The 12,943-nt window shown below is 39.3% G+C and overlaps 1 protein-coding gene and 2 non-coding genes across 14 annotated transcripts in view; all 3 read right to left on the reverse strand.

Annotated features, from left to right (window-relative positions):
• Nucleotides 1-12,943, reverse strand: part of LOC109420211 (uncharacterized) — a 282,042-nt gene that overhangs the window by 22,161 nt on the left and 246,938 nt on the right. For all 12 annotated transcript variants that reach the window (XM_062853818.1, XM_062853822.1, XM_062853821.1 and 9 more), the window contains one exon: nt 11,217-11,963. In XM_062853818.1, the coding sequence (XP_062709802.1) occupies nt 11,217-11,706 (490 nt within the window). In that variant the 5' untranslated portion in view covers nt 11,707-11,963. The remainder of the gene's footprint in view (nt 1-11,216; nt 11,964-12,943) is intronic.
• Nucleotides 676-748, reverse strand: Trnav-aac (transfer RNA valine (anticodon AAC)). Its single transcript has one exon. It is a non-coding gene; the product is annotated as a tRNA-Val (tRNA).
• Trnag-gcc (transfer RNA glycine (anticodon GCC)) lies at nt 1,455-1,525 on the reverse strand. The gene has a single exon. It is a non-coding gene; the product is annotated as a tRNA-Gly (tRNA).

The raw sequence follows: 12,943 nt of genomic DNA on the forward strand, positions 1-12,943 counted from the left end.
TAACACAGAGATGCCAGTTTTCCGTGAAATACGGGACATTTGGACTATTTTGCTCAATACGACGGGACACCCTTAAAAGATCATAAAAACGGTACTGTCCCGTTAAATACGGGACGTATGGTCAGCCTAATTTGAATGGGAAATTTTGTGGGCACGAGGGGCCAAAAGTTGAAGTCTTTTAGGAAAGGGAGTAAACTGCTCTCCAAGGCAGAATACGACCTTAAAATAAGCATCATTTGTGGTTTATGACCACATATGCTTAGCCGGGGCGTTATGCCCCTTTTTCCCCTAAAACAAAGGCACGCACATCGATTTTCGTCACAACTCCCTCCAAATGACGAACGATTTCCAAGCGAATCGTTCTAGTAGTTACGTCGTCTTCTAGCTCTGGCCAAGAGCTTAAAAATAAGTATTAGAACTCATTTTTTTGATTAAAAATTACACAACACAGCTCTATATAATTTCATTTCCTAAACATAGCAGAACGTACTACTCAACCATCGCTCATTATCAAAAAAAATGAGTTAGGTACTGACTTACATTTCGTTTAAGCATGTTTTTGAACGCCAAATCTATAATCACATTGTTGTGTTGTATAAACATTGAAGAACACCAAACATTGGAAAATGTATCGAATATTGCCTGGAGCCACAGCAAAATTAACAAAAGAATATCTGTTTCCGCCCGGGATCGAACCGGGGGCCTTCCGCGTGTTAGGCGGATGTGATAACCACTACACCACGGAAACAGCTGAAAACACATGGGAGAAACGACCTACAATAATCAATCAAGCCAACATACTGAACTTGGCTGAAGTTATGATTTCCCCTACGCACGCAGAAGATTTCTCTCTTCAATCTTGCTCGCTCACAGAGACTGTCGTGTGAGCAGCGAGTTAAAAATAGATCTACAGAGAGTCTCGGAAAAACGAGAGATGTTGTACCCGGCAGGAGCTTTGCGGCGAAAAGCTTGCACCATCGGTGGCTCTCTCTCCTCTCTTATTTTGATCTCTCGAAGTATCATTATTCGCCCTTTTGCTTTGTTTGTGGTGTTTATTTCAATGAAACACAGAAAGTTTGTTGCATAGTATGGCATCTGCTCTGCTTCACTCGTTGCATGTTTCACGTGTTCGTTCACAGGAATCATAAATAGTGCTATGAGTGGAAACAATCATAATAAATTACTGAAAGAAACAAGCGCTTATAAATATATAGGCATTTTATTGAAGCATGGTTGGATTGTCATAAACCATATGAATACCTTCATATCATTAAATAAAAATAAATCTAAGACAAAGACTCCATTGAATAGGACCTAAATACCTCGCTTTGGAAACTTTAGGCCTGCAGGCCATGTTGAATAATGAACTTAAGTCCTGTTGTTGAATATCGAAGAACAAATACCCAAACACATCACATGAACAGGCTTCGTTAGAGTGAAAAAAAAAAGATAGATGCATCGGCCGGGAATCGAACCCGGGCCGCCCGCGTGGCAGGCGAGCATTCTACCACTGAACCACCGATGCTTGTGTGAAATATGATGACGGGCGTTCTAGTGGATAATTAACGCATAACTCAATTGAGATTCGGTTGGTGACCTCAACATGAGACAAAATCGTCATTCGATTGTCACTGCCATTACCAATCGTTTGAAAATCAAAATCCCTGCACTGAATGAACCTATCAACTTGAAAGCATCACCTTCTTCAAATATATGACGACGTCATCACTTCCGATCGATCGGAGCATACAACAACAGTCAGTGTCGTCGTTGTATCGTCCTCGTCGACGACGACAACGACAAAATCAGCTGATGCGGACAAATTAATTAAAAAGCGAAAATGATTAAATTTGCGGCATGTTCGACGCCCAAGAACCGGGGTCTGCGAACTGATGCCAGGCAAACGAAATGCAATATCCTCTTCTTCGTCAGCAGCAGCGGTGTGACGACTGGCGACGACGACGACATCAATTGAAACCGGAAGAAGGGTTCAATTTTGCGCACGTCTGCTAGTACCATCGCCTCGCAAATCGCAAGTGCGATAGGAGACTAGGTAGCTCGACCTACAGCAGCACAACCGGACGGAGCTGTGATGAGGATAATGAAGACATGCCGCCGTGTGCGAGGGATATCGAATATCGGCTACTGCTGACATCGTAGTCGTGTGCCACGCCGAGCAGCAGCTGAGTCAGATTTCTTATAAGTATGGATACGTAGAAGGAAGGGGTTAATGAATTTATCATATTTTCATGGGTAACGATTGATTCGCGATTTTCACCCATATGGTTGAAGACTCCAGCGAACAAGCAATTATTTACCAGAAATAGGGACGTTAGTTCTTGTAATGCTTCACGGAAGTAGATCCGGTTCGAATGGGATATTTACCGCTTCTGAACTATCAAAGTCTACGTTAACCCTTATGTGGCCGGCAGGGTACCTGTGTACACTGGAACCTTTTTTTATACACATGGCTGGGACTGCATAAATTAAAAATGTGTATAAATTACAACAGGCATAAAAAGAGGGAAATTTATGCATAAATTAAGTTTGGGCTTTAATTAGAGAATCTAGTTCGCGAGAACAGGTCTTGCTCCTGGGCAGTTGAGGTGGGGCTAAGGGTAGGCTGACCATCCGTCCCGTATTTAACGGGACAACAAAATTTTCAAACATTTGTCGCTGGGGCATAGTTAACGTTTTTGACTCAATTACCTATTTGTTCTTTCCAGCTCAAATAGCATTATTAACCACATGCAGTTCTGGTTTTGGCCATTGATTTCCTTTTTTGTTGAGTTTACAAAATGTGTCCCGTATTTGAACGGGACAAATCTACTCAGCCTAATTCAAATAAACAATTCAAAAAGTGTTACTTTTCAGATGCCGGAAAACTGCAGGAGGCAAAACGCCCGCTGGCATTTCCCGCTTTGACTTGTTGTGAAATACCAAGGGGCTCCATCGAACTCTTTTCAGCAGCAAATGAAGGAGTAGGAGGCGCGTGGTAGTTTAATGGGTTGATTCCATATAATCAGCGCGCAATGTCTTAATTTCTATGTGCTGCAAATTAGGAAATCTTTCCTAATGTGGAAAATCATCATTTTTTTTTCAGCTATTCTTTCGACAATAGCGGCCGTTTTTGGGCTTAACCTGCCCAGTTTTAGTTCTAGTTTGCTTGCATCGGCGTTTTGCCCCCGGGGGCGTTATGCCCGCAGTTCCCCTACAATCAGCCGATTTGAAGTGATCGTTGAATATGTGATTGATGGAGATAGCGCCCGTGTTACGCCCGTTGATTTGATCTTCAGATTGGACTGACTACACAGTGCACATGATACATACACAGACAAACAGACGTAACACTCTGATAATTCCCGTCGTACACACATTTAACAGTCTATTTTAAAATTTGGTAGTTAGTCAACTGACCGTCCGTGGCGCTCGCATCGTTTTTGTTCGAGTTTGACGTTTGCCCACTACCGCCGCCTAGTTGATGGTTGGCCAAACTCAGTACTTTTAGCATTGGGCGAACATGTTTCCGTGACTAAATTGATTTGAAAAATGTTGGAAGTTTTACGTCTGTTTATCTGTGGTACATATCTCAATAACACATACAGAAAAAATAACGGACTACGGTAAAATTTCACCCTAATATCAACAGCTGAACATACGGTAAAAAGATTGGTGTTTTTACAAATCAATCTCAGACATTTGAAAGTACCGGAGCGTTCGATGTTTCTTACAAATATACTGTAAAAATCTATGAGATATTCAGAAAATATAAACAGTATTACAAGATAATACATATCCTGAAGATGTGTCTGGACCTATGGAATCAATAAGGGAATAATTCTGTTGTCATTTGAAATCAACAAACGAAAATGTAGACTTGGATGGTTCAGAAATGTTGAATATCCCAAGAACTCAAAAGAAACCTATCGGAAAGTCTCAAATTCTAACCTGTAGAAACTTCAACTATCATGAGGCAACGGAACTCCCATTGTGATACTTCGTAAATAAGCAAGTTATGGAGGTGCAAATCGTACTTGGTCTTTTTTTACCCGATTTGGCACAGTGACCCACCGGCTTTACTTCGTGCAGAAGTCCGGACTCAAATTGCACCACGGAAAATAGTGTATAACTTTTGATTGCGTGTATCAAAATGACTAATTTTTAGACCAGCAACAGTATATTATGTGTAGATGATGCCATTAAAATTTAATCTGAATCGGTTTAGTATTGACGGAGATATGTCCAAAAGAAATTTAGATTTTGGGAATCTTGTACAAACAAAGAATAAAAATAACAATTATTTTACGTGTAACGCAATTTGAGTAGGGACACCCTTTATTTCCAAAACTTAACTGCCGTGTGCAGCATAGTTGTCCCATGTTCTATGGGAATCCCTATTAACATTGTACGACTATGCCGCACACAACAGTTAAGTGTTGTGCAAGTCTGTGTTCAAAATGTGGTTGAACTCTGTTAAGAAATGGGCTGTTGGCGATTTTTTGCCATTTTATTTTGCAGCGGGGCCAACGGGTTTAATAATTTCTCCCGTGATTGCTCCGTACTTCTGCAAGAATTCCTCCAATCATATCTGAAAAGATTCCTCCAGAATTTAATGCTGGGATTTATCCAAGATTGTTGAAAACATTTCAACGGGGATGAATCCATGGATTCATCAAGGAATTTTTCCAGGGATTCCAGGGCAAGCACTCTTTGCAAATTTTTACCTACCAGCTTTTGTAACTAAACGCAATACGATGAAATTGAATATAATAACATTATATTCTAAAAGCATTATTCAGCAGTCACGTTGTTGTATTTTTTACAATACGTTAAAAAAAGCTCGCTTGATCTACATAAACCAACGTGGTGCTGGAGGTGGTGACCACTTTCTGGAAGATTAGGGATTTTCACTTACTCGTGCATTATTTTGCACAGATTTTTTTTTGATAATGTCTACAAAACATTCATAAGAAATTATAGCTTTACTCTGTAGGAAATTACGAACTCTTTTGAGGACTAACCAAGACTTTCCTGGTTCCTGTATGAATCCTTTTTAAATTATCTTCCAATACTGTTCGCTGGAGGAATTCCTCCGGAAATTCTAGAAATAATTTAAAAAAAAAAATCATCAGGTAATCCTGGACGAGTTCTTGGGTACATATCTGAAAAGATGATTGAAGGATTTCTGTAATTTCCGAAGGAATTTCTGAAAGAATTTTTGAAGAGAACCTGACACTAATTTCTGATGAATTCCCTGGAAGAATAAATGAATTCCTGGAGCAATTTCTACAGGAATTCCTGGAGAAAGCCCTGTAGAAGCCCTATGAACTCCCGGAGGAATCTCTGGAAGAATTTCTGAAAGTCTACCTGGAGGAATTCCTGTATAAATTATGGGCAGGAATATCTAGTGAAATATCTGAAGAGATCTCATGAGGAAATTCTAGAAAAAATCCTACATACATTTCTGGAGGATTCCTTGGAGGAAATTTTGGAGAAATTCCTGGAGGAATTCTGGAAGGAAACCGTAGATAAATTTTAGAAGAAATCTCTTGAAAAAATCCTGGAGGAAATCTCAGAGAAATTTCTGAAGGAATCCTTGGAGGAATTCTTGGAGAAATCTCAGAAGCAATTGCCGGGAAAATCTCTAGAGAGAATCCTGGAGGAATGCCTGGAGAAACTTCTAAACAAATTCCTGGCGTAATTCCTGGAAGAGAGCCAGCGAAAATTCCTGAAGAAATTTCTTGGATGAATTTTTGGAGCAAACCCTGGAAAAAAATCTTGGAGGAATCTCCAGAGAAATTGCGGGAAAAAATTCTGAAAAAAATCCCTTGAGAAATTCCAGGAGGGTTTCCTGGAAGAACCCATGGAGGAATTTCTGGAGGAATCTCTGGGAATATCTCTGGAGAAATTTGTGAAGAAATCCCTGGAGGAATCCCTAAAGGAATACCTGGACGAATCTCTGGAGGAATTCCTGGGGGAATCCCTGAAAAAATCCTGAAAGTGGTCCTGGAGACTATCCTGGAAGAATCTGTGAAAAAATCCTTAGAGTTCCTGAAGAAATTCCTGGAAGAATTGCTGTCTTAGTTTCTTAGCAATTCCTGGAGGAATTCTTGAAGAAAAACCTGAGGAATTTCCTGGAGGAATTCCTGGAGAAGTTCCTGAAGAAATTCCTGGATAAAATCCTGGAGGAATTTCTAGACCTAGAGGTATTCCTGTGAAAATTGCTTTTTCTATTTTTGTTATTTTTATATTTCTGAAAAAATCCCTTGAGAAATTCCTGGAGGAATTCCTGGAGAAATACTTGAAGAAATTCCTTTAGGAATTTCTGGAGGAATCCTTGAAGAAATTTTTGATAAATTCCTGGAGGAAGCCATGTTGAAATTCCTGGAGGAATCTCTAGAGGAATCCTTGGAAAAAATACTGGATACACTTCTAAAGAAATCTCTAGAGGAATTCTTGAAGATTTCTATTATTTTTCTATTTCTGGTAAAATCCCTTGAGAAAATCCAGGAAGAATTTCTAGCGGAATTTCTGGTGAAATCCTCGAAGGAATTTCTGAAATTTGTGAAAAAATACCTGGAGGAATCTCTAGAGAAATGGCTGAAGGAGTACCTGGAGGAATTCCTGAAGAATTTCCTGGACGTTTTGCTGGAGAGGATCCCTAGAGGATTTGCTGGTAGAATCCTTAGAAGAACTTCAGGAGGATTCCCTGGAGGAATCTTCAAAGGATTTTCTGGAGGAATTTCCTGGAGAAATTCGTGGAAAAATCCCTGAAGCACTTCATGAAAAAATCTCAGGAGAAATTCCTGGAGAAATGCCTGGAGGAATCCCTGAAAAATTCCTGATGGTATTCCTGGAGACTTTTCTGGAAGAATTTCTGAAAAAATCTCCAGAGGATTTTCTGGAAGAATTCCTGGAGAAATTGCTGACATAATTTCTGAAGCATCCAGGAGAAATTTCTGGATTCAATTCCTAGAGAAATTGCTGGAAGAAATTCCTGAAGAAATTTTTGAGGTAACTCCTGGAGGATTTTTTTTATTTTTGTTTCTGTGTATTTTAACATCTGCTAATTCTACACTATCTTCTGGAGGAGTTCCTGGAGACATTCCTAGATAAAAGCCTGGAGGAATTCCTGGATGTTTTCCTTTAGGAATTGCTGGAGAAATCCTTGAAGGAATATTTGGAAAATTTCTCGCAACAATTACTGGATGAATTCCTGGTGAAATCTCTTGTGGAACTCTGGGAAAATTTTCTGAAAAAATCCCCTGAGAAATTCCTGGAGGAATTTCTAGATACATTTCTGGAGGAATTCCTGGAGAAATCCTCGAAGGAATTTCTGAAGGAATCCCTGGAGGAATCCTTTGAGAAATCTCTGCAGAAGTTCCTGGAGGATTTTTAAGCGGAAATCGTAGAGCAATTCCTAGAGGAAAATCTGGAAGAATTCTTGAAAGAATTCCTGAAAAAAATCTAGAACGTATTTCTAGAGAAAATCCTGGAAGAACTTTTTAAGCATTTCTTGGAGAAACCTCTGGGTGAATTGCTGACATAATTTTTGATGGAATTCTTTGATTAATTTCTGATGAAATTCCTGGAGGAATTCCTTGAGGAGACCCTGTAGAAATTCCTGGATGAAATCCTGAAGGATTGTCTGCATGAATTTCTGGAGGTATCCCAGGAAGAATTCCTGAAGCAATCCCAGGAGAAACTCCTGGAGGAGTCCCTGAAGCAAATTTCTGGAGGAATATCTAGTGGAATTCCTGGAGGAATCGCTAAAAAATCCTGGAGAAATTTCAATTTCTGCAATATCCAAGGAGGAATCCCTGGAAAAATGCCTGGAAAATTTCTTGGAAGAATTCCTGGAGAATTCCTGGTGGAATTCTTGGAGGATTCCCTGAAGTAATTCCTGGAGAAATTTCTGTAAGAGTCTCTGGAAAAAATCCCTTGAAGATTTCCTGGATAAATTAATGTAGAAATTCCTGGTGGAGTTCTTGGAAGAATGCCGGAAGCAATTACTGGAGGAATCTCTGGATGCCTGGAGGAAGTCCTGAAGGAATACATTGCGGAAACCCTGGAGAATTTCTTGGAGGATTATCTGAAAAAAATCTTGTAGAAATTCTTGGAAGGATCTCTGGAAAAAATCTCAAAAGAATACCTGTAGGAATTCCTGAAGAAATATCCAGAGGAACTCCTGGAAAAATATCTAGAGAAATTTCTGGCGGAATTTATGGAGGAATCTCAACATGAATTCCTAGACGAATTTTTATACAAAAACCCTGCAGGAATTCCCAGAGGAATCCCTGGAAAAAATCCTAGATGAATTCCTGAATAAATGCGTACCAGGAATAATTCCTGAAGAAATCGTAGATGGAATATTTTGGAGAAATTCTAAAGGAATCCTAAGAAGAGTTCCTAAAGATACTCCAGAAGGAATCCCGGAAGCAATTTCAAGAGGAATACCTATGGTTATCCCTAAACAGTTCCTGTAGGAAGTACAGGAGAAGAAGAGAGAAGAGAGTTCCTGGAAGAATAGTTCCTGGAAGAGAGAAGAGTTCCTGGAAGAATATTTAAGGAATATTAAAAAAAAAATTCCGGAAAAAATCACAAAAAGAAGTCCCGAGTTAAACCCTGCAGAAATTCTTGGAGAAATCCATGGAGGATATCCTAGAGAAATGCCAGTAGGGATTAACGGAGAAATCTCCAGAAATACTCCTGAAGGAATTTCTAGAAGAATTCCTGGAAGAATTTCTGGAGGAATCTCTACAGACATTTCTGAAGGAATCCCTGGATAATTTTTAGGGGAATCTCTGCAGAAACTCCCAGAGGAATTAATTCTGGAGCAATCTTTGAAGAAATCTGTGGAGGAATCCCTTGAGAATTTCCTGGAAGAATTCATAAAGAAATTGTTGATGGAATCCTTGGAGAAATCCTGAAGGAATTCGAAGAAGAATTCGTGGAGGAGCTCCATGAGGAATCCCTTTAGCAGTTCCTGAAGGAATCCCTGCAGGAGTTCCTGAGGAAACCCCAGGAGGAATCCCAGAAGCAATTCCTGGAGGCATTACAAAGGGAATGCCTTAACAGTCCCTTGAAGAAGTACTGGATTAATTCATGGAGGAGTTTCAGAAAGAATTCCAAGACTATCCCACTCCTGAAGGAATTCTAAAAAGTGTTCCTGGGGAAATTCTTCGAGAAATTTTTAAAATAATCCCTGGAATTGTTCCTGAAAAAACACTGAAAAAATTCCCTGGAGGAATTCCTGAAGAAATCCCATGATGAATTCCTTAGGAATTCTCAGGAAAGCTTACTCAACAAATTCCTGGGAGAATTTTGGTAGGAAAAAAATAAGAAATATGTCTGCAATAATTTTTGGACGAATTCTTGTTGGAATCTTTGGATGGATTCTCAAAAAAATGTTTTGTACAATGTTTTAAGGAACTCCTGGATTAATTTTTAGCTAATCTCTGGTAAAATTCCCTGTAAGGGTTTCTGGAAGATATTCCTGTTGAAATATTTCGAATTATTCCAGTTTGAATTATTGGAGCATGTATGTAGTAATCTCTGAAGAAATATCTGAAGGAACACTTGCAGAAATACCTAAAAGAATTTCTGTTGGCATTTCTTTGGGAATTCCTGGAGGAACCCTAGAAAAAAAACTGGAACAATCACTGGAGGAACCTCTATAGATATCCCAGGAGAAATTCCCGGATGAATGTCTGGTGAAACCTATAGCGGAGTTCTTGAAAAATTTTCTGGAGCAATCTATGATGGAAAAAATTCAGGAGGAATTCGTCGATGCATCCTAGCAGAAGTATCTGTAAAATTTCTGAAGCAAACGTGGGAGAAATTCTTGAAGTATTTCTTGGAACAAATCCGGAAACAATTACTATCGGAAGCCTGCAAGATGCCCATGGAAGAATTCACGATGGAGAAACTCCTGTGGAAGTCCGTTGTGGAATTTCTGAAAGAATTAGTTCCTGAATAAATGCATAAAGGAATTTTTAAATGTGTCCTTGAAAGAATTCGTAAAGAAATCCCAGGTATTTTGCTCTTGTTTGAATTTAATACTAGTGAACATTCGAGTGGCAGTAACACATTACTGCACTCTATAGCAGCATATGGTTCTACCAAGTCCTTCTTTCAACCAAGCTTGTTATTTGGTACAATTCTATGATAAGATTGAAGTGTTTCTCTTGGTAGAAATAAATACTTGGTGAAATTTCCTGTGCCCTCTAGTAAAAAAAGCTTGATAATTGTGAATAAAAACCTTATTTATTAGGATTGTTTATATTTGAGATATTTTTTCTGGAAATCTGAGCTGATAATCTGAATTGACTCGATTTAAAAAAAATTCTGATGGCCAGGGGGGGGGGCACTCCCTCCTGCCCCCCTCTGGCTACGCTCATGATGGTAGGTAATATCTCTACCCAAAAATGTTTCAAAATTGTATCAAAAGTTCATATATAAGAAAGTTTTGAATTACAAAAATGTATAAATATCTGAACAAATTCCTGCATTATTTTCAATAAGAACCAACACATACCACGTACATCTTTTCAATAATGTATAGGTAAGTAGTAATTGATCAAAGTTATGAAATAGTCATACAGAAATTTGAAGTGTCTATAAAAAAAAGTGTCTTTGTGAAGTGAAAACAAAAGTGTGGAGGCTCCAAAAATGTAGAGTCCCGAGGTCGTAGACCCAACGCCCAATCATCCACAAACTCGTCCCGATGTTTTGATGTTTTCTAAAGAATACATTTTTTTAAATCATCTAAAAATTGATGTTTTGGTCACCTTGTTTGTTTTGTAATAAATCAAAACCACAATCTGAATTTCGTATTTTTTTCATTCGTTTCATAAAATAGTTTAGTTTAGTTTAGTGGAATCAATTTCACTCTAACATTATTTTCCTAAGTAAAAACCAGCGGCCAGTACAAACTGTGGCTAACTTTTTGTGCTTTTAATTATGATTTTTTTAATGTCCAAATTCCTTAACAATAATTATTTGTTGCGAAATACAAGTCAGGCAGAAAAATAGTCGATTTCCACATGCTGAATTCTATAGCTTCCAAAACGAGATAGATGCTATAGCATACGTATACGTTTCATTGATACCCTACGGAACGGATGACGACCGCCCACATAAATCAATACAGAAAGAAAGTAACACCAGCCTGTCAGCCAGCAGCGGTAGGTACCTAACTAACTAACTATACTCACACGATCCAGACACCGGTCCGGAATTTCCGCCCCGCATATTGAGCTGCTGCTGCCGATCCAGCACCATTTCCGATTTGACATAGAACGGTTTGCTCTCGGCGAGCAGTTCCACCGCCGACTTCCGTTTCGAGTTGCGCATATTGTGGTAATGCACCGCCTGTTGGTGTTGCTGCTGCTGCTGCTGCAGATAGTAGGTCGTCTGCTGGTGCGACGAAGACGAAATCGTGGTCGTCGACATGGACAGATACGACGTCGGCGGGGTGATGATCTGCTGGGACATGGCTGCCGCGGCGGCCGCTGCTGCCGTCATCGAGGAAGCAGTCACATGGTGGTGCGATGGCAGTGAATGGTGCTGCAGTGGTGGCTGCTGCTGGTGCTGAGGGTGGTGGTAGGGCGAGTGCGGACTCACTCCACCGACGAGATGACTCTGGCCCGGATGGTGGTGGCGGCTGCTGTGCCGCGGGCTATTGCCGTACACCACAGCTGCCATGATGGCTGGAGCACTATTTCTATTTTTATCTTTCTTTTTTGCTATTTAAGTGACGCGTCGGGTCGCTTTCACATGCACGTAAACTATGAACTGTTCTTCCACTAATCCGTCATTTTGGTGACGAATCTCTTAAGTCTCTCTCACATTGCATTTTACATTCAACACAGCCATTGAAACTTTAATATATAGGGAATTTTCGAAATTATGCATCACTTATGTCACTTTACAGCTCGCGGTTCCGGTCACTCATGGTATATCTGCGGAAGAAGAATAAGAAAAATGACAATTATTATTCAGTATCAAGCAGTAACGTAACGACGTATACAAGGTTGATTGAAATAAACGAAGAATACCTATTTGGACAATCAAAAAAGGACGAAACTCTTCCATATAATTTTAAGGTGAAACATCAAAAAATTGCAATTTTGCATACAAACTTTAGAGGAACAAATCTGACGAACGAAACATCATACCAAGCCGGACATGTGTAAAATGCCTTTGCTCACTTGCAAAAAGAAGCAGTTTTTCCAAATCGAGCGCATTTGTTTACGAATTTTTAAGATTGGTGCTCTTGAAAACGTGAGTAGGGGTCCAAGTCGGCCATTATGCCAGCCATATTTGTATTCTCTGTTGTTTCTCCTTAAACAGCAAGTAGTTTAGCTATGAATACCTATAGTTTTGGCATGTTTTCTCCAAACTCTCAGTTGGCATAGACTCCCATGTGGTGCAAGATTCAATGGATCCTTCCATTGCAAGTAACGTATAGCACAGATCTAACGAGTCTCTTCCAAACAGACTTGATTCAATATGTTACAGCTCTGCAATAGGAATCAAACACATGGTGTCTATTTATAAGACAAAATAAAATTCCCTGAGTAACAGGGGGAATTACAGAGGGGAATTATGTTTTATTAATAATTAAAAAATGAGCCCAAATTTTATAAAATTTGTATACTATTCAAAAACCAGCTTTCCACGCTCGCCATAATGGCGGATGCCATAAAAAGTTGGACAAGAACTGTGCCCGAAACACTGAACTGAAAACAGAAAAAAAATATTCTCAGCAAGCTTTGGTTTCAACAAAAAACATTTTGTTGTTTGCTGTTGTCAAGGCTGGGTTTTTCATTTTCACTTTTTCTTCCAAATTGCGTTATTTCAGGATATTAGGTACTAATACATTTAATTTTTATTTTAGGAAATGCCGCATGAGACAAGTTATTCGCATGTATTTTTATGG

This window comes from Aedes albopictus, chromosome 2 (genome assembly GCF_035046485.1).
Source record: "Aedes albopictus strain Foshan chromosome 2, AalbF5, whole genome shotgun sequence".
Lineage (NCBI taxonomy): Eukaryota > Metazoa > Arthropoda > Insecta > Diptera > Culicidae > Aedes > Aedes albopictus.